Below are 21,662 nucleotides of genomic sequence, written 5' to 3'. Positions count from 1 at the left end.
TCAGGGCCTGTTTTGTGCGACGCAACAGTTATAAATGAGGCCCATCGACAAACAGTTCATGAATATTAATGACGACTAATATTAACAGATCACCTAATTTAATCATTTAATTCACATGATTGAGCCCACACTCAAAAAAAATATATGCTGGCTTTAATTAACTTTTTGTCACAGGTTCCATAAATTAGCTTTTTTATGTCAACAGGTCCCACATAACTGGGTTACGTTAAACAAACATAATTTGTTCATGTAACTTCAACATCATGGAAGAAAGTCATTTTAAGCGACCCAATTAAACTCTGAGCTGAGTGTTAAATGCACACTGAAGCAGTGTTAAAGTTAATGAGATAATTAAGTGAATAATTGAGTCATGATTGAGCATTATTGAAGACACCTGATGTTAACAAGCAGAATCACTGAAGGAGAAAAACGGTTTATCATTATGGTGATCAGTGTTTGTTTTGGTTGGGCTCTTGACCCTGACATATATTAACTTTAGATTTTGTTTGGCTGCTGTATATGAGTTATAACAGCCAGATGAACAAATAGAAAAGGCGATCTGATGGTGCTGGTTGTGTTTTAACATAATCATTATTTCACAATCATTTGACCTGAATCAGTGAGCTCATATAGAACCCAATTTCTGAGTTAAGTTTACCACAAGTTAAAACACAACCAACACCATCAGATCATCTTTTCTATTTGTTCATCTGGCTGTTATAACTCATGTACAGCAGCCAAACAAAATTTAAAGTTAATGATTTAAGTATCAAGAGCCCAACTAAAACAAACACTGATCTCCATAATGGTGACCTAAAATTCCGGTTTTCTCCTTCAGTGATTCTGCTTGTTAACATCAGGTGTCTTCAATAATGCTCAATCATTCACTTAATTATCTCATTAACTTTAAATTTAACACTCTGCTCAGAGTTTAATTTGGTCGGCTTAAAATTACTTAATTCCATGATGTTGAAGTTACATGAACAAATTATGTTTGTTTAACATAACCCAGTTATGTGGGACCTGTTGACATAAAAAAAGTTAATTAAAGCCAACATATCATAATTTTTTTGAGTGCAGCCTCAATAAAGTCATATAGTGTGGTGACAACCAAACCTAGCTATGACTCATTTCTATAGGAAAAGCAAAGAGAAATAGATTTGGCTATTTTTTGAAAGAAATCACCTCCATGTAAAAATAACATTAAGTGAATTTATTGTATTGTTTTCCACCACACCAGAATATGGTGCATTGCAAGTGTATGTTTCAGAGTGAATATATATATATATATATATATATATATATATATAATATATTCAGAGTTTGCATACAGGTACGCAAATTCTCCCGTCAAGTTTGTTTTTATAAATCACAACTGATGCATGGGAAGTGAAGTACGGCCTGTTTTGTGCGACGCAACGGTTATAAATGAGGCCCGAGGAAAAGAAAGTCCCTCAGAGAGTGTGTGTGTGTGGTGTTTCGCTGTGTGTGTGAGGTCAGGGCGACCTCAGCCTTCATCATCAGAGAGCAGGATTAATGCGAGCTGAGCGCTGAAGCCCTGCAGAGACGGGGAACGACAGCTCTGCAGAAAAACTGCCTTTCCTCAGAGTGACTCATTCTCTCAACAGGAATAAAACACGCTGCGGTTCTGAGGCGTCTCGGACCTCAAGTAATGTGTGTTTTCAGTGACACTTGAGCTTCTTTCTGCATACAAATGAGTTCTCCACGTGTCTATAAATGTCATCATATTCGGCTAGCATTCCTCTAGAACGTGAATATGTAAGCTATCGCAAATAACAGTGGGGAACTGACAGTTTAAAACAACTTAAGCTCTATCAAACAATTTTAATGAAGAATTCATATATTATGAGAAAAAAATATTACTTATTTTAAACCACTTTGTCACCATTTTCGCCTTTGGCTTACTTAGTTGGGGACATTTAATTTTATATTCAACAATGTAATTACAACATTATTTTCCTGTTATCTCCAATCTGTATTGTAAAAAGCGCTATATAAATAAAGGTGACTTGACTTGACTTAAACCCTCCAAATGTCTTGCCCTATAGACTTCCAACATAAGTGAATTACAGCATCATCACCCCTTTACTCCTGGTATTAAGATGTGTTTTGGTCGATCGGATCACAAGTGGACTACACTAAATACCGGTGTAAAGTGTTTTAAGCTTGTCCACTTCCAGAGGTTTTAAAAACGCATTAGATCGGGTTGCTTTCATAGTGTAAAAACGCTCATGCGCTCGATTGTGTCCAAACATCCACTAAACACCGTCTCCTGGCCTCATGCGTGAACATCATGGGAAGAACGCTAGCCAGACGGGATTTAAACTGTTCGGTGAAGACCCACGTTTAGTTTGAAGATGAAAAACATATCAAGCACAATGTTCTCTCACCATTCCTGCTTTCTAACACACACTCACTGTGAAACGCAGAGGTGTCAAGTAACAAAGTACTAATACTTTGTTACCTTACTTAAGTAGAAATTTTGGGTATCTATACTTTACTGGAGTAATTATTTTTCAGCCGACTTTTCACTTCTACTCCTTACATTTTCACGCAATTATCTGTACTTTCTACTCCTACAAATAGCCTCACTACTCCCATTTCATTCCGGCTTGTCATCGTTAACCCCCACCAAAAAAAATGTGTTTTTGAGGAGGTGTGGTAGTGCACTATAGGCCCCTGTGGCGCGGCCTAAGCTTTTGTCCTTAATGGCATTTTTTCCCTTACATTACTTTTACTTTTCTACTTGAAGTAGCTTTGAAACCATTACTTTTACACTATTACTTGAGTAAAAAGCTTGAGTTGATACTTCAACTTCTTTTAAACCCTAGTATCCATACTTCTACCTGAGTAACGAATGTGAATACTTTTGACGAAAGCTGCTGCTCTCCGCATGTTTTTCAGTCGTCTCCGTGCGCCTTCATATGTACATTTTTATCATATCGGAAGAAAAAAAAAAAGTGTGTGGGTCCTCCCCCAGAAAAACGTTACTGGAGTAAATGCCATTTGATGTACTCTGGTGCTTTTAAATTAAACAAGTAAACTATTTAATGCATTAAATGCACAGCTATCCGTGGAAATCCCGCTGCTGATACCATGGTCATTTGCCAGCATGGACAACTTAATCTGTTATTGATGTTTGCAACGCAATATTTGACTGGAAGGCGGTTATTTTCGTCAGTTGCGGCTCGTTGAGAAATATAAAGATTCAGCAGAAATTAAGTTTAATTTATTAGGGCATTCCTCAAGTGGACTGGATTTGACTGACAGAGCTCTGAATGCGCTGAATTAGACACGGTAGAAGTGAGTGGGTTCAATATCATTGGTCTTAAAAGTGAGTGGGTCTTGTACCACCCATATACATTGCTTCCGACGCCCATGCATTTTGTTTAAATGTTATTTAAAGCAGGGGCCTCACAGGAAGAAGATTCTCATAATGACCTCTCCAGACCTAAGCAACAGATAAGGAGCCTCAGAGAGCCCAGAACAGCTTCTCAACGAGATCGTGGAGCCTGATCAACTCCAAACATATGCAGGTGAAGCACAGAATAACTCTCTAATGGCCCATGGTCCTAAAGGCAGTGGCCAATGAGACTCAAAATCCGTGGTCCCAATTCCTTTGAGAAAAGGGACAATCGAGAGCACAGCTTCCTTATGGAAATGCTCCTTGCCCAGAAACATTACACACACATATCATGTGTGTCATCAGGTGTAACGACACGGACAACACACTTTATAGTGCTAGTGCTGGCCACACGCTCAAACAGACGGTCTCCTGAAGACAAGAAAGAGGATTACGTATTTCACAGGTGCCTGTTTTACTCACGGTCGCACCAGTGGTAACGTCTGCTGCTGCCAATGTCAAGTGTTTAGACTCGTGCTTCAGGGGACGCAGCGTGAGGTCCCTTTCGAAAGGGAACAGGACAGAACTGGTTGAAAGTGGACAAAAGAGCCAGATTAAAACACCTGGTGTGTGTAGGCGCGTTTCCATTACAGATTTGCGCAAAACTTTGGCGATTTTTTCTAAATGTCGACAAAAAACTAATGCGAAATGACAGCGTTTCCATTAACCGATGTTATCCGACTAAAACTCTCGCGATAAGTCATTCCCAAAATCATGGCGACGGATGTTGGTTTGTATGGTTTACGTATATCCCAGCCACTGCACTGACCATTATTAATAATCAAAGGAGACGTGTGTGTGTGTGTTATCCAAGCATTAATGGAGAGGAAAGACCCTTATACAGTGAGCGGCTCATATGAGGAGTTTCTGGGTGTTTCTCCCTCATTTCTGCTTCAAGTCTTGATTATGGCATTTCTTTGAGGTTTAGAATCCAGTATTCCTGTAATTCTTTTGTCTTTTATGAGTTTAATAAAGAACTCTGTCTCGTATTCTGTCCAAACACACCAAACATCTAGGTCATGTGACCTGTAAATGCGCAAAAACGGTTTCCATTGCAGTTTTGCAAAATATTTCTTTTTCGAATTGCCTGAAAAACCTCCTCATGCGAGCGTAAAAACTTTTTTGCGAGTTTTTGTGAAATTCACTTGTTTCCTTTGGTCGTATTTTTAATTCGCAATTTCAATTTGCGCAATTTGAAGGGTAATGGAAACACGGCTTGTGTCTCCCTTGTCTACTTGTGATTCGATTTACCAAAACACATCTTAATACCAGGTGTAAACAGGGCCTGTAATTTCATGGGGTCTTTAAATTTTCAGTAAATACTATACAGTGCATCTTTGTCCTGAATTTACTGCAATTATATGGTGAATTGCTTCTCTCTTTTCCCTGCTGTAACAGCTGTAAACGGGATTTTAATAGCATTGTCTTGACACCTTCTCAGCTGTTATTGGCTCCGTTCTCAGCAAATCTAATTTGATCATGTGAAGAGTCACATCTGCTCCAATCAAGTGTTTTTTCCAGGTGTGACTATGTAGATCTACTGTGCTCGGGAATGACTATGTAATACTTAAAAAAAAAAAGAAAAGAAGTGAAGATACTGTAAATCCACTCACCTGTAAACAATCCCCTTCCTATGAAGAAAGAACAGTCCCACAGCAATCTCTGCTGCGTAGAATCTGTCAACACACACACACACACACACGCACACGCACACACACACACACACACACTTTATCATTTACTCTCCTTAACTCGAGTGTCATCTGCAAAGCATGCTGCGAAATAGACATCTCAGCCGTTTCAGTCAAACTTAAGTTCGTCTAAATTAAAATAATTTCATACAACTCAAAACAATGAAACAGTTCAGTTTACTTAAAATATATCAGTTCTGTGAACTTGAAAGAAAAAGAGAGTGCTAAATACTCATAAAAGTTAATTTGACTGAACTAATTAGTTTAATTTAAGTTTGTCCAACTCAAACCAGTTCATTATTGTGAGCGTTAGGGTTTATTTCTCGCCTCTGTTGACCAGAGGTACAGATGTTGTGAGCGCAGACGTACATTACAACAACAATATGAACTATTTCAGGAGCAGCTCTTTCATGAACACAGGCATCGTATGTTTCCTCATTATACAGTATGTGTCCAGTTTTATTCATGAGTGTTTATTGAGCAAATGTTCAGAGCTTTCTGTCCGTGGCATTAGAAATATGAACATGCTGACAGGCTTTCATGTGTTAAAATAAAATAAAAATAATCACATGTGATGTGACACAAATATATTATTTAAATTATGTATTTAACATGGTGGTATTTCCTGCATTGCATTTTATTTATTCAGATTTAAAGAATCTAAAGCAAATCAATTATTATTTTCTGTAATTTTTTTGTTTTACTTAACTTTTTGAGTTATCTTTTTACATGGACTCAGTTAAGTTGAATTTACTTAGTATTTTTCTCAGCTTGACAAATTTAGATATTTGAACTAATACAGTTTAATTGGAATAACTTTATGAAAGTAAGTAGATCTTTTTCAGTTTATTTCAAATGTAGACCTTTACTAGACCTCCAAAACAAAATGATGAACTTTTAAAATAGCATAAGGACACTTTTAAGTGTTTTTCACATTAAATTGAATTATAAATGGAAAAATAACCATACTAATAGACGCCACGTCTTGCTGAATTATACATGTGTACATGGTCATTTGAAATGTTAACAGCTTCATATGATGTTTTTTAATGTATCTGTATATTATACAGTATTATAGGCACTACTTAGCATGCATTAAGCTAGCATTACACTGCGAACACATCCACACAAACGCTGTTAGGACACGCCAGCATGTTCAATCACATCTAAACGGTGTGTTTGGCTTGATTAATGAGCTCATCGTTAGTCTGTGCTCGTGTGTGTATTGATTAATAGTACATGTCTTACACAGCTTGTGGCTCCTTAAACTTGCCCACTTGCTGGATGTGATACATCAGATCTCCACCGTTAATGTACTCCATCACAAAGTACAAACGATCCTGACAAAACACAAATCATATCAATAGTACAGCAGCAGAAAATTAACTGTTTTCAGCCCTGACCTCAGATGTTATTGACATATTGACATATAACCGGTGTCAGGAGATCATGCTTTGACCTTCTCTTTTCTTTCTCAGATTAGAAAGTTGATTACTTTAGCAAACAAACACGATAGATATTGACTAATACATTAACTCAAATGACACGACTGAAGTGTTTCTTGGCTCAACAGTACGGATTACATTCATTTCATGTCTCGCAAATTGTTTTAATGTGATGTATTCTACATTTTTGTTGCAAATTCTATTTGTCACTAAGATAATAGCATCTTTCTAACGGAAGAGGTTTTGATCGGTTTGGAAGCATCAGCAGGAATGTGTTGAAAACGACATTATACGTATATATTTTTAGATTTGGTTAAACTTGAGTCAGTGCAAGCAAGTGTCTTACCATGATCTTTACTTTAGAGTTAATTACACATTGTGCAGTACTCTCATTAATTATGGACCTGTATATAGTAGTTCTCGTTGAGGTATGAAAAAAATAATAGTTATTAATTAGCTAATAGTGAACTACCTCATTCATACTTACTTATTCATGGTAACACTTTACAATAAGGTTCATTAGTTAACTAACATGAACTAACATGTGTTACAGTATTTATTAATCTTTGTTAATGTTAGTTAATACAAATAGTTAATAGTGGTAACTAGAACGTTACTGAATTATTTCTGTGTATTTATTGATTGTAATCTCAAGTGTTACCCACACAGGGTAATAGACTAAGGTATTTGTGCGAGTAAGTGCAATGATTTATGTGTGTGTTAAGGACACTAGCACAACACACACTGGTGTTTTCAGCACCGCACACTGACAGTTGTGTTGTAGGAGCATTGTGACAGTCCCTCAGGGATCTACAGTGTTTGGAGTGAAATGCGAGTGGACATGATGGCTGGTTTGCTGTCTGCATTCAGCTCATGAATATTTAGACAGGCCAAGCTGGGATCTGGTGCATTATTCATCAGCAGGATCCCCATACTCAGAGAGACTGCTGTGACTCCTGGAGGAGCTTCGCATGCAAAAACCCAAACACACACACACACACGGTTCGTGGGTGTTTGCTAAGGTGTTGCTAGGCGGTTGCTAAGGTATTCTGGGTGGTTTCTAGGCAGTTGCTAAGGTATTCTGGGTGGTTGCTAGGGTGTGCTAGGTGGTTGCTATGGTGTTGCTAGGTGGTTGCTAGGGTGTTCTAGGTGGTTGCAAGGGTGATCTGGTTGGTTGCTATGGTGTTGCTAGGGTATTCTGGGTGGTTGCTTTGGTGTTGCTAGGGTATTCTGGGTGGTAACTAGGGCGTTGCAAGGGTGTTCTGATTGTTTGCTATGGTGTTGCTAGGTGGTTGCTAGGGTATTCTGGGTGGTTGCTAGGGTGTTCTGGGTGGTAGCTAGGGCGTTGCTAGGTGGTTGCAAGGGTGATCTGGTTGGTTGCTATGGTGTTGCTAGGGTATTCTGGGTGGTTGCTTTGGTGCTGCTAGGTGGTTGCTAGGGTATTCTGGGTGGTAACTAGGGTATTGCAAGGGTGTTCTGATTGTTTGCTATGGTGTTGCTAGGTGGTTGCAAGAGTGTTCTGGTTGGTTGTTATCTATCTATGGTGTTGTTAGGGTATTCACAACATCTGCCTTGTTTACATGCACTTTTCTATGAGACACAGACAGAGAATTTGAAGAATATTCAGCCAGACCTTTCCCACAAAATGATAGTTCACCATTACACTCCAAAAAACATAGTTAAAGCAGTATAAAATATTCAAATAAATTATCTTATTTCAAGACTTCCGAAGCCATGCAATAGGAACAGACCCTGAAATCAAATATAGCACTGGAAGATCTTGTCATAATTCTGTTATGTTTGGTCACATGATATGAAAAATGCACTGAAAAAATTGAAAAGAGTGTGTAACTTATTTGAAGTGCACGTTTATACTGGACTAACACTGCCCACAAAAAACTTAAAATAAATGATTTTGTTTACATAGTATATTTTCTTGACACCAGAGTGTTTTTGTGCAGAAAACTTTACTGACTGCAGAAATAAATAAATATTGTGGGGTTTATGAACTTTTCTGGTGTTTTTTTAGTAGGTAGGAGAAAATAAGCTAATATTTTAAAGCATCACAATATTACCATAATCATTAAGGTCTTTTAAAGCTGTCTTTATGTATAATAAGCAAACTAAATGAAACATTGACGTACAAAATATTTTTTGTTTTATCTTTAGTAAAAAATCCACTGTCATATTAAAGCTAATTTAGCTTTTGTTTATGGTGAAATTAAGTTGTTAAATAATGATTATATCGACCTACATTAAGTAACATTTTGGAAAATATATTTTTATATATTATTTGTATGGGATTGTGAGGGGTTGCTTGAATAATCCAAATTGTGAGAAATGTGTGACCCAGAATCAACAAACCAAAAAACCCCCACACATTTAATAAACACAGAGAGCAAAAATACAACACAATCCATAAACTTAACACAAAAACTATGACTTAAACTAAACAAAAATTTAAATATGACAGCTAAATGGTCTTCATAATAAATTATCTTTTTACTTTATATGAATGTTTTTGACTTTGGGGAAATATATGGTTGGTCAATATTAAATGAGGTTTGAAAGAAATATAATATAATATTATGAATATAATATAATAATATATATATATATATATATATATATATATATTTGCAATAAGATTTTGCATTTTGCATAAGAGACAGATAAATATAATGTTTTGTTCGTTCATTCTGCGTCACGCATCTCTCATCATTAGGATTATACAAGCAACCCCTAAAAATACCATACAAATAATCAATTTATTTTCCGAAATGTTGCTTAACGTAGCTCGATATAATCACTTTTACAACTTAATTTCAAGTCCTAGATTTTCAGAATGAGGATGAGAAAATGAATTGAGATTTGTTTGAGTGTGCTGCCTTCTAGTGTTGAAAGCGCTGATGTAAAGTATAAGTGTGTGAGCTGCGTGTCTCACCACGGTCTGGAAGCAGGAGTGCAGTTGTGTGAGGAACGGGGGCTTCTCTCTCTGGGCCAGCACTCTCTTCTCCACCATCGTGCACTCCACATCATCATCCTGGATCACCACGTCCTTCTTCAGGATCTTGATGGCGTACAGCTCCTCGGTGGACTTCATCTCGGCCAACATCACCTGTGGTAACACACACACACACACACACACACACACACACACACACACACACACACACACACACACACACACACACACACACACACACACACACACACACACACACACACACACACACACACACACACACACACACACACGGTGAGTGGAAACTCTGTTCGGGATTGGTTAATTAGTCATTTGGCATCATTTGACACATATCTGTCTGGCATTAAAATTACACTTCTTTTTTTTTGTTGCTTATTTTATTTCATTTTGATAAAAAAAATTAATGCGATTTTTTTGGTGGATATTTTATTTTATTTACCGTTAAATTACTAGATTTGATCAATAAATAAATAGTAATTTAAGCGCATTCTTTCAACTTAAATTCAAAATAACTCACAATTTCATGCACAAACATTTTTATTCAGCTCAAAATATCTTACATCGGGTGTCTTTGCAGACCTCTTGTGGAAAAATAATAATTTAACATGATATTTCATGACTCTAGATGGGCTTTTAGCTCTATATGGAGCAAATGAGCTTGTCCTCTGGGTCCTAAAGTCAGTTAATCTTCAGTATGCATTCAGATACACATGTAGACATTATAAAATAATTTTTTGGTAAAGTTTTAGCATGTTTAGATTGAATTTTGAGCATTTTTAGATTTTTCTAATTTTACTGAAGCATTCCTCGCATTACATTCATTCATAAAGGGGTCAAATTGACCCGTGAGCGAAGGATTGTTACTTTTGAAAATTTCAACCACAAAACTCCCCAAATACATTCAATATTTTTGTGTATTCGTGGTTCAAGTGCGACAAAAGTCCTGGGGTCTTGGACCCCTCTAATGAACACTAAATTTTTCATTGTTTTTCACAAATATTTTCTGGGTCAAAATGACCCGAGGGAAAAATGAAGGTTCAGGAGTGGTCATATTTAATGTTGCATGGCCAAATTTTGCAAGTGAAATTAAGTCATTACAATTTGAATCCGCATGAGGTCGAAGTAAGCTTTTCTTTATATACTACACTATTGATAAGAGACAATGGACCTTTTATGCCCACAACATCTGTGAGCACACCTTTATCAATATAAACCACAGTGACAGGCCAAACATGGCGATCTCCAATCTTATTGGCTAAAGTTATGTTATCTTCAGGGAGTCGTGGGTTTGAGGTTTTAATCACTCCCCTGAGAAACAAAGTATTTCTGAGGAAGTTGCTGGATTTTGCAAAGTTGATCTTTGACAGATATTCAAGCATCTTTAGAGGCACTTAATAAAACGTTGACATATCATTGATCACACATGTATATTGTTTACTAGCAGAGTTATGTTACACTTTCTGACAGATGGATATTCTGACCACAAAAACTAAGAGGCATAACCCAGACAGCAACACAGTGTCGGCCCAGATCCGGCCCACATCCGGTACATGAGATTTCAACGCGTACCAGATGTGGGCCGTATCTGGGCCGACACTATGTTACAGTCTGGGAATGCAAAAAAGTGTGACTTTCTTACTAAGCATTCTTAGTCTAAAAACTGTTCTGTGTTTTGGGTTATTAATGAGTGCCTGTAAGTGTCAGAAACACTTGGACTGACCTTCCCAAAACTGCCTTTGCCGAGAAGAGCCAAGAAATGGAAGTCATTGAGCCGAACTCTGTCCATGTTCCCGGATGGTAAACTGAAGCGCCGGTGATCCGAGGGAGTGATGACTTTCTTCCCAGGACCGAGTCTGGCTTTCTACAAGAGTGATGGAGAGTGATCAGTAACCAAACACACACACACACACACACACACACACACACACACACACACACACACACACACACACACACACACACACACACACACACACACACACACACACACACACACACACACACACACACGAGACTCACACGCACGTCTGGCACTGAAGCTTCTGTTGTTGTTTCTCTTCAGTATGCATTCAGATACACATATAGACATTATAAAATAATGTTTTTGGTAAAGTTTTATCATTTTAGTTTGAATTTTGAGCATTTTTTAGGTTTGTCTGTGTGTACTGAAGCATTCCTCGCATCCCATTCATTCCTATGGGGGTCAAATTGACCTGCAATGAAAGGATTTGTTACTTTTTTAAATTTCAACAAACAAAACTCCTCGAATCCATTTCATTTTTTTTGTATTCGTGGTTCAAGTGCGACAAAAGTCCTGGGGTCTTACGTGCTCAACTAGACAATAATTATGGGAGAGACAGAAACGCGTGGATTCAACGCGTACCAGATGTGGGCCGGATCTGGGCCGACACTATGTTGCTGTCTGGGTCAGGCCTGAGCTGTACAGCCAATCTGACAAATCACAACCGCTGGAAAAAATATCCAGGCTTTTAAAAGTGTGCTGTAAAGTGAATCATAGTGAACTTGAGCATGCTTGATTGTAATGTACTGGTTGAAGTAAAGGCCTTTCATACTAACTGTGGTTCAACCAGTCACTGTTAGTTACAGGCATTGCTAGACGATCGCTGTATCCGACTGCTCACGTGATCTTCTATACATCATGATTTCACCAGATTGCCTGTGCACTAGTGTTTATGTCCTTGATTTTAATTGTAACCCAGACAGCAGCATAGTGTCGGCCCATATCCGGCCCACATCTGGGCCGTGTGGAGTCTGGGCCGACACTATGTTGCTGTCTCGGTGATGCTGTGCTACAAACATGTAGAGGGAAAATACATCTTTAAAGCTGCAGTCTGTAGTTTTTACTCTTTGTCGCCATCTCTGTTCGAAATCTGCAATTATAGTTATTCGCGGGATGATCAACTTTACGTGGGTTGTGCCTCGGCACGGCACAATGAACACAATGTTTTGTCAGTCAGTCGCCACCAGTGTGAATACTGGCATTCGCAATCACAAATTATACTTTTTAGAAGTATGACCAACATACGGATATTCAGAGTATCTGAATTTTTACCGGAAAATGTAATCTGAACAAGTAACATCCACTTTTATTCTGACCAACTAAGGGGAAAAAAGCATTGCAGTAAATCGCGCTGATCAAATCTAATGAACGCTTATCATATCACGTCAAAACGTGCGAATTTGTTCTCAAATTGTAATTTTAACAACATCAGCATTGCGTGACTATATGTAATGCCCTTCCGATGTTATCCTTGTTTTCGTATGGGCCGGTTAGTCTCTTTTCTGTAGCCACTCCGAAGTCTGAAGTCTTTTGTATTTTACAGCGGGTGAATCTCCAGTTGTCACTGATGATTGTTGTTTGAACCTTTCTGGAAACGCCATCAAATTGATAAGTTTAATTATATCAAATGCTGTGAGAAAAGGCCAAATCTCCACCTCCAACATCCTCACACTCGTAGCCTACTAGCCGAGACTCGTCTTTATGTGTACAGATGTGACATAATGACGCAAATACATTCCCACGGAAATCCACCAGTACCACTGGAATTAAAAACATTATTACAAGCTTAGCGTTTTGAATCGAGCTACGGCAAGCAGAGAGTTTTGGACACAAACTGGTTATGTACTTGCTCAATATTCTATTTGAAATCATATTTAACCCAAAAAAGTTTAACGACTGCAGCTTTAAGCTTTTTTAACACCCTATTTTTCTAAAAGAGTAGATCTAGTTGTACTTTCAGAAAATCTGAATCAGTGTTTTTACTAGGGCTGGCTGTCACGACACACTCGGGAGATAGACAGAAGATCCAAGTGCAGTAAAGATGTCTTTAATGGGTAATCCGTAAAGCGTAAATCCAGTCCAGGCAAAGGTCAAATACCGTGTAAACAATCCAAATACAAAAATAACAAAACACAAAGAACAATCAGGAACAGACCAGGAAGTGTCAGACATAACAAGGACTCCGTAACAAACACTAAACAGGCAGGGTATATATAACACAGAACTAACAATGATAATGGGGAACAGCTGAGTGCAATGATGATGGGGAACAGCTGAGAGCAATGATGCGGTGATGGGTACAGACAAGGATGTGGGAAATGCAGTTCATAAAGTGGATGACACCGTGGGGAAGGAGGACATCTAGTGGACACCTGGGGAACACAAACCCAACACTGTGACATAACCCCCCCTCTACGGACAACACAAGAGTTCAGGAGGGAGGTGGAATGGTGGAGGATCAGGGGGAGGGATGGGGGGCCAGGTCCATGAAAGGGAACAGAAACAGGGGGTGATGGTTTAGCCGGAGGCCAGGGCGAAGCAGACAGTCCATCGGGCGGCCAGGGCGAAGCAGACAGTCCATCGGGCGGCCAGGGCGAAGCAGACAGTCCATCGGGCGGCCAGGCCGAAGCAGACAATCCATCGGGCGGCCAGGGCGGGGAAGACCCCTCGGGCGGCCAGGGCGGTGAAGACCCCTCGGGCGGCCAGGGCGGTGACGACCCCTCGGGCGGCCAGGGCGGTGACGACCCCTCGGGCGGCCAGGGCGGTGACGACCCCTCGGGCGGCCAGGGCGGTGACGACCCCTCGGGCAGCCACGGCTCAGGAACAGACACCGGCTCAGGAACAGACACCGGCTCAGGAACAGACACCGGCTCAGGAACAGACACCGGCTCAGGAACAGACACCGGCTCAGGAACAGACATCGGCTCAGGAACAGACACCGGCTCAGGAACAGACACCGGCTCAGGAACAGACACCGGCTCAGGAACAGACACCGGCTCATGCACTGGAACAGGCACTGGCTTAGAAACAGACATTGCCTCCAGCTCTGGAACAGGCATTGGCTCTGCCTCCGGCTCTGGAACAGACACTGGCTCTGGAACAGGCACTGGCTCTGGAACAGGCACTGGCTCTGGAACAGGCACTGGCTCTGGAACAGGCACTGGCTCTGGAACAGGCACTGGCTCTGGAACAGGCACTGGCTCTGTCTCCGGCTCTGGAACAGGCACTGGCTCTGCCTCTGGAGCAGCAGCCACCGGCTCAGGAACTGCAAACACCGGCTCAGGAACAGTCACTAGAACAGAAATGGTCACAAGGACAGACACAAACACAGAAACAAACACTGGCTCTGGAACAGGCGCTGACTCTGCCTCCGGCTCTGGAACAGGCACAGGCTCTGCCTCCGGCTCTGGAACAGGCACAGGCTCTGCCTCCGGCTCTGGAACAGGCACAGGCTCTGCCTCCGGCTCTGGAACAGGCTCTGCCTCCGGCTTTGGAACGAGCACAGGCTCTGCCTCCGGCTCTGAAACGGGCACAGGCTCTGCCTCCGGCTCTGGAACGGGCACAGGCTCTGCCTCCGGCTCTGGAACAGCAAACACGGGCATGTCCAGGATCCGAGCCAGACGCTTCAGATAGTCCAGGTCCATGAAGGCAGACGGAACATGAACAGTCTCTGACTGGCCAGACGTGACGTGAACAGTCTCTGACTGGGCAGACTGGACGTGAACAGTCTCTCGCCGTGCAGACGTGACGTGAACAATCTCTCGCTGGGCAGACGTGACGTGAACAGTCTCTGACTGGGCAGATGTGACGTGAACAGTCTCTCGCTTGGCAGACGTGACGTGAACCGTCTCTCGCTGGGCAGACGGGACGTGAACAGTCTCTCGCTGGGCAGACGGGAAGTGAACAGTCTCTCGCTGGGCAGACGGGACGTGAACAGTCTCTCGCTGGGCAGACGGGACGTGAACCGTCTCTCGCTGGGCAGACGTGACGGTAGACGTCTCTTTCTTCCTCCTCCTCCGCCTATGAGAGCGAGAGGGCGCTGGGCTGGACGGTGCCAGCGGTGAGGGCTCTGGGCTTGACGGCGCCAGCGGTGAGGGCTCTGGGCTGGACGGCGCCAGCGGTGAGGGCTCTGGGCTGGACGGAACCCGCGGTGATGGCCTCGTGCTGGGCGGAACCCGCGACGAAGGTCTTGTGCTGGACCAGACCAGCGGCTCCGGATCAGGAACATGGCAGGGCGGAGGACGGTGTCGTGGAATTTGTCGACCACCTCCTCCCCTGCAACCTCCCCTAGTTCCGGAGAACTTGGCCAGACGAGTCCCCTCGAACGACTCACCATCTCTAACGGAAGTGGTCACTGGAGATCTTGCTGCCGCAGCTTCCTCAGTCTGAAGGGCCCATAAAGAAAAACATTGAAAGATGTTTAACCGGGGCGCTTCCTCCCAGGTTTGCGAACCTCCTCTCCGTGGTCCCCTTCCTCCCCCATTCATAGGAGGAGGGTTACGAAATCCCGAACTGCTGGATCTATACATTGACGGAGTCCTTCTGTCACGGGCCGATACCGTGTACCACGGTACCAAATACTAAAATATCCAATACTAAAATAATAATGAAAAAAAGAAGAGTGCCGAAATACCTAACAAACTGTATCTGTATGCCTCGCTGTGGGGAAGAGACTGTGATTACTCTTTTGTGAAAGGCATCCACTGGCAGTGTGAACACCCCTTTAGGTTTCATGCTGAATTTACCTGCCGATCTTCCAAATAATGAAAAAGTCTGCTAAATGAAGATCTGAGAGGTCGATACATGTACCTTCAGTTTTTCATCATGACAAGTCTCCTGTATGGACTGTCAGATGTTTGAGGAGATGTGTTAACTGGAGGCATGGAGACCGTGATGTATGTATGTATGTCTGTAGTGGATCTGAGTGAGACTCTTCATGGCTCAACAGTCCACAGTGATAATGAGGGGTCGTCTCCCTCCTTCAAAACCTGCAATTACACCTCCGACTTCTTTCACACTCTCACTCTTGCTTTCTACTTTCACAATATACTTCATCCTGTTAGACAGACAGCATCTCGGGCACTAAAGCACTCTTTATTTTGTTTCTGTCTGCTATTTATAGCTGTCCAGTGTGATCAGTTGTGGATAGACTTTACCTTAAAGGTAAAGGTCCTTGCAACGCATGCGTTTTTTCGTATTCGTCATTCGTGGCTTTGAATTGTCAAAACACCTCTCAAATCGTGTGCTACTGATGTGAAAAACGCAGAAAAACGAACACGGTCTGATTTTTTCCGGACCTTAAAGGCCATTGCACACTGAGTTCGAAATTTTCATATGCGTTTTTTCATATTCGTGATTCGGTGGCTCTGAATTTTCAAAACACTATTTAAACACCATTCAAACTGCTTGCTACGGATGCGAAAAACGCAGAAAATCGAACCCGATACGATTTTTTTATGACGGACGAAAGTTTCGTAGACAGTGTGCAAGCGTGATTGACATAACGTGAGGTCAAGTTTTTTTTTAAAGTGTGAAAACTTAAGATGGGAATTTTGGACTCAGTGTGCAATGGCCTTAAGTCTACAAAACAGGTGCTTTTGTGTTCTTCATATGTCTAAACAATGACTTTGACAATTAGATATTTAAAAAAAAAATCTAAACAAAGTTTGAGGAATGTTATTATTAAATATTTTTTCTTTTATATTATTTTTAATATTTTTGTAATCATTTTTATTAATATCCAATACCTTTAGCTTGAACTGGCACAATGCCATTTATTAACACACACTCTAAAATCCTAATAAAATGCACTTCTTTAAATATCACCATTTCATAATGGAAATGTAACAGAGGAACATTATCACTCTCATTCAGACCCGTGTGTCCTCTGACCGACACCATGACGGAAAAATGCCAAAGAATAATCAAAGCTTTCAGATGCCAGTTAATTTGCAGCTGCGGATATAAATCCCCCCACATTGTTAATGATTTCCTCTAGAGATGACAAACATGTCATATGCAGGTGTGCAGCATGGTTAATGTCCTACACAATTATGAGACGTTACACAAGAATGTGACTAATTTGCAGCTGCATTAATAACTGAATCAGTGCAGTGATGTTTATATATATATATATATACAGCATATATATACACACATCATCACACTCCTAAAATAGTGCCTCATTAGCATCAATCTTTTATGCTTTATTCCTCATTTGTAAAGACTATGGATAAAAGCGTCTGTTACATGGTCATAAACTTATGAATAGAGCCATCGTGTGGTTGATTTTAGGTTTACCAGCCTCACAAATGAAACCTGAAGCCGCAATTATAAAACTAATGTCATATTTTCTGGAAACTGAAATCAGTGTATTAGCATAAACATCAAACAGTTGTCAAATAACTATTCTGTGCTAAAAAAAAAATTCAAAAATGGAAATTTTGTTTTTTCATAGATATTAATAAATGCTGGGTTTCTTTTTGCTAAATAATAACATAGTGAAATCTGTTTTGTCACCTGAATTTAAATGAGATTTTCTGTGTTACACTTTGATTTAGAGTGTCCTTGTTACATGCACATAATGACAGTAATGTATGCATAATTACAAGCAACTAACCCTAAAACAAACCCTAACCCTGTAGTAATGTTAATCAATATCACTCAATACGTATTTGTGTAATTACATCGTATCAAGGACACCTTTTGTCACACATATTCACTATTATCTCTGACTTTTGCCTCAATAAACGCCTAATTTACTGCTTATAACAGTTAGCAAGCCAGTTGTTGTAGTTTATTTTAAGTATGGGGAAGCATTAAGAGCTGTAGAATATGATCATGCATAATAAGGCATTGATATGTGCTTTATAAGTGCTAATAAAAAGCCAATCTGCTAGTAATATGCAAGCTAATAAGCAACTGCTTAATAGTAAGAATTGGTCACTAAACTAAAGTGTTATTTCTATGTATTAAAGCATAGTGTCAGATACAGTGCACTTCTTTTACATATTGTTCTGAGAAACAACATGATAACAACGTTTATATTCACAGAAACCAAGGTCGGATAAGACTCCAAATAAACACAGCGTATAAATATCCCGTGTTTACAGAGGAAAAGTTACCATTTATCTATCTATCAGTTGTCTATTTTAAAAATCTCATTACAGATTCAATTACAATTGTAATTACAATATAATAACATGTATGTACACAATACATACATACTCAGTACATTTTAACCTACGTACACACACCTAATATAAAGTGGGACCATATTTATGTAAAGTCTGTACAAATATAATCGACTTTCAGTATTTCTTGACTCTATATATTGCCCAGAGTAACAATAATGCATTATTATTAATCTATTCTTACATGCATACATTTTAGGACTGAACATTGACATTTCATTAGCATGTTTCTCTTTGAGAGATAGTAAACGAGTAAACGAGTAAAAGAGTTACGATGTGGTGCCCTCTATTGGAGATCTCGTGTAAGTGAGCTCATGCAACTCAAACACTAGTGCACTTCAGGACATCAGCAGTGACGCAAGAACAGGCTGTTTATTGCAGGATTATTGTGTGGTCATTCGTTCAGGATGCACATGAAACATGCTCAGGGTCAGCGTGTGAGAAAGCCTTCTATAAACTATAGATGGCCGATGCAGATCACAAACAGCCAAAAGATCAGCACCTGTCCTTTAGCTCCTGTGCTCTGCCTATTTACTAACAACTGCAGTGTGTGTGTGTGTGTTTGTATAGGGGTCCCGTGATTATTTAATAGATTTAACTATTATTTGATACATTTAGCTTTTTAGTTGTGTAATATAACGGAATATAACATGTAAAATACAATATTAATTTTGCATTGCATTATCATCCAATTGGAATGTCCCATTCATCACTGTTGCCACATAATGGGTATTTAATAGGGGTGTAACAGTGCATGTATTGATCCCGAACCCTTGGGAACCCACAATGGATGTCACGGTTTGGTGAATACAGTCAGACGACAAATACAGTCAGTCAGTCACAGACGATCCACTCTCCAATCGCGCGCGGTAATGCAATGCTGTTTGCTAACCGCCATTACAGGAACCATAACCCTTTATGGAAAGGAAACTGAGATGGCATCCTGTTTGTTTTCTTTATTTTTTGAAAAAGCACAATGTTTTGTGAGTGTACACTAATAAAAAAGTACCTTTTAAAGTTTTGAATGATGTCTTACTCTTTTCTGTATGACCATTAATGACAGAGCTGTCATACTTTATTGTAGGGGTCATAAAAAAACTAAAAAATGTTGGTCACAATCAGCTAAAAAACTGAAAAGCATCTCTTTCCATTTCCAGGACACGCATAATTCATCACTAGACTGTAGTAGTGCGACTTCAACGACACAATTCGGCACAATGCCGAGTGATTTTGGCTCATTGCAACAGTGCACTGTAAATAATTATCGTGATTTTAACGGTAAAAGATCCCAGTAAAATGTCAAAAACTGTACTGTCAACTAAACTGTCAAAATGTACAGTAAAAAAAAAAGTTAATTGGTTAACAGAAAGTTTCCGTACTATATACGGTGAATAACTGTGATAGATCTAACTGTACATGTAATGTATTTTTTACTGTTAAATACCATTAAATTTACAGTTTTTGGAAGTGGAATAAGAACAAAATACTGTATTTTTTACAGTAAAAACAAAAACGTTAATTGACCTTCCCACAATTCCCAGCATGACACTTCACGTATGATGGATTTCCTTTGAAATAACTATATTTTTTCCTATTTTTTTCCTAATCAGTTATTAACATTAGGGTTTTATGTTACATTTATTAGTGTTAAATTAATGTTTATTCCATGATGGTGTTTAGTGTTTGTGTGAATGACACTGTGCAGCTTCTATATATATTAGTATTAACTTTCTCAGCGTGTGGAAAAGTTGCTTGTGATGAGCTTTGATTGATCATGTGACTCTCATCACCGCTGCGATTGGTGGTTGTCAGTGTATTACAATGGTACAAAACAGATATTAGTACTTCAATAGATCTGTAAATTAACATTATATCAGATAATGAACAGTAAATTTAAAGTAAGTCTGTAAAAGCTAAAACGTTGCTACCGTATTTTTCACAGTAAAATTCTGGCAACCACAGCTGCCGTTTTTTTAACGTAGATTTAACAGCTTATTATTATTATTTTTTTACAGTGCATTCTCTTTATTGTTTAGTGCTTAATACACTAAAGGAGGCTGTACTGTACCAACTAGGGGACTAAATGATGCAAGGTGGAACAAACTGTAATTTGCACTACAGTCTGTTCAAAATAAATGAAAAGAAACCTAGCATTGGGGATTAGCTGCTTTTTTTCTGTTGTACCGAACACCAAATCCGAGGTAGGTACCGAACCGTGACTTCTGTGTACCGTTACACCCCTACAGTGTGTACCTATAACAGTTCACTTAAGAAATTGCCGATCATTACCATTTTAAAGTCACCTCTTTCAGTGATCCGAAGTCAGATATGAGGGAATCTTCATTTGAACAATAAAGAAAGAGAGCAAGAGAGTGTGTGTGTGATTAGTGTAAGTGAAAGCGAATAGAAACCTGAAAGTTGGAGTGCATCTTTGTTAGTAAATCTGATTTCTTTGTTGCAGCCTGAGCCACACAAATAATCAGTGTGATATTCTGTGATGAACAGATAGAGACAGATGAGAGGCGAGCAGGTTATACCTTCAGCAGGTGGAAATTGAACTGACAGGCCTATAAGAGGGAAAAACTGGCATGTTATTCGGATAACTGAGAGAACAGAGCAGCTCTTTTCTCTTCAGACTGCTGGAAATCAGGAGTAAAACAACTCTAAACGGGAAGAGAGGATCCGTCAAACCAACACTGAGTCACAAACAAATCACTTGTTCTCAGACAAATGAAACAAAAGGCGACGGTAAACAGAAAGAAGATTTATCTGATTGTCCAGTCATGATTTCTGCTCGATGTTGCTAAAGCAGTTTTTGAAACAAAAGGATTTCTATTGTCATTTCAATACAGCAATACCTAGTCCTTGCTTTGTCGAAAAACAGATTCACGATTTTAGTGAAATACATATTTGTTTTCCGATGATGCAAGAGGATCAAAGTTCAAACTTGTTTGCCACCTCACTTTTTTCAATTCAGCCTTACATATATAAAGTGTAAAGCCTCAGTGCAAATCATCTCAACTGTTTTTTTAGTTGTGGATCCATTGCATGTTTGCTGCAAATAAAGATTTTGCATTGGTAGTCCAAAACAAAGAAACAAAAAAGGAATGTAAATGAGCTGT

The 21,662-nt window shown here is 39.7% G+C and overlaps 1 protein-coding gene across 4 annotated transcripts in view; it reads right to left on the bottom strand.

The window, feature by feature from the left end:
• Positions 1 to 21,662, bottom strand: part of prkcab (protein kinase C, alpha, b) — a 190,551-nt gene that overhangs the window by 18,881 nt on the left and 150,008 nt on the right. For 2 of the 4 annotated variants that reach the window (XR_013203921.1, XM_077230621.1), the window contains exons 9-13: positions 21,078 to 21,107; positions 11,267 to 11,407; positions 9,505 to 9,678; positions 6,364 to 6,455; positions 5,038 to 5,100 (exon numbers count right to left, since the gene is read on the bottom strand). Coding sequence is in view for 2 of the 4 variants with exons in the window: in XM_077230621.1 (XP_077086736.1) it covers positions 5,038 to 5,100; positions 6,364 to 6,455; positions 9,505 to 9,678; positions 11,267 to 11,407; positions 21,078 to 21,107 (500 nt within the window). In the remaining 2 variants the exon portion in view is untranslated. The remainder of the gene's footprint in view (positions 1 to 5,037; positions 5,101 to 6,363; positions 6,456 to 9,504; positions 9,679 to 11,266; positions 11,408 to 21,077; positions 21,108 to 21,662) is intronic. The other 2 variants (XR_013203922.1, XM_077230622.1) reach the window with 1 other exon arrangement.

Source organism: Siphateles boraxobius, unplaced genomic scaffold, assembly GCF_051911475.1.
Source record: "Siphateles boraxobius isolate OS27281-9 unplaced genomic scaffold, OSU_SipBor_1 15, whole genome shotgun sequence".
Lineage (NCBI taxonomy): Eukaryota > Metazoa > Chordata > Actinopteri > Cypriniformes > Leuciscidae > Siphateles > Siphateles boraxobius.
This window is presented reverse-complemented; position numbering and strand designations above follow the sequence as displayed.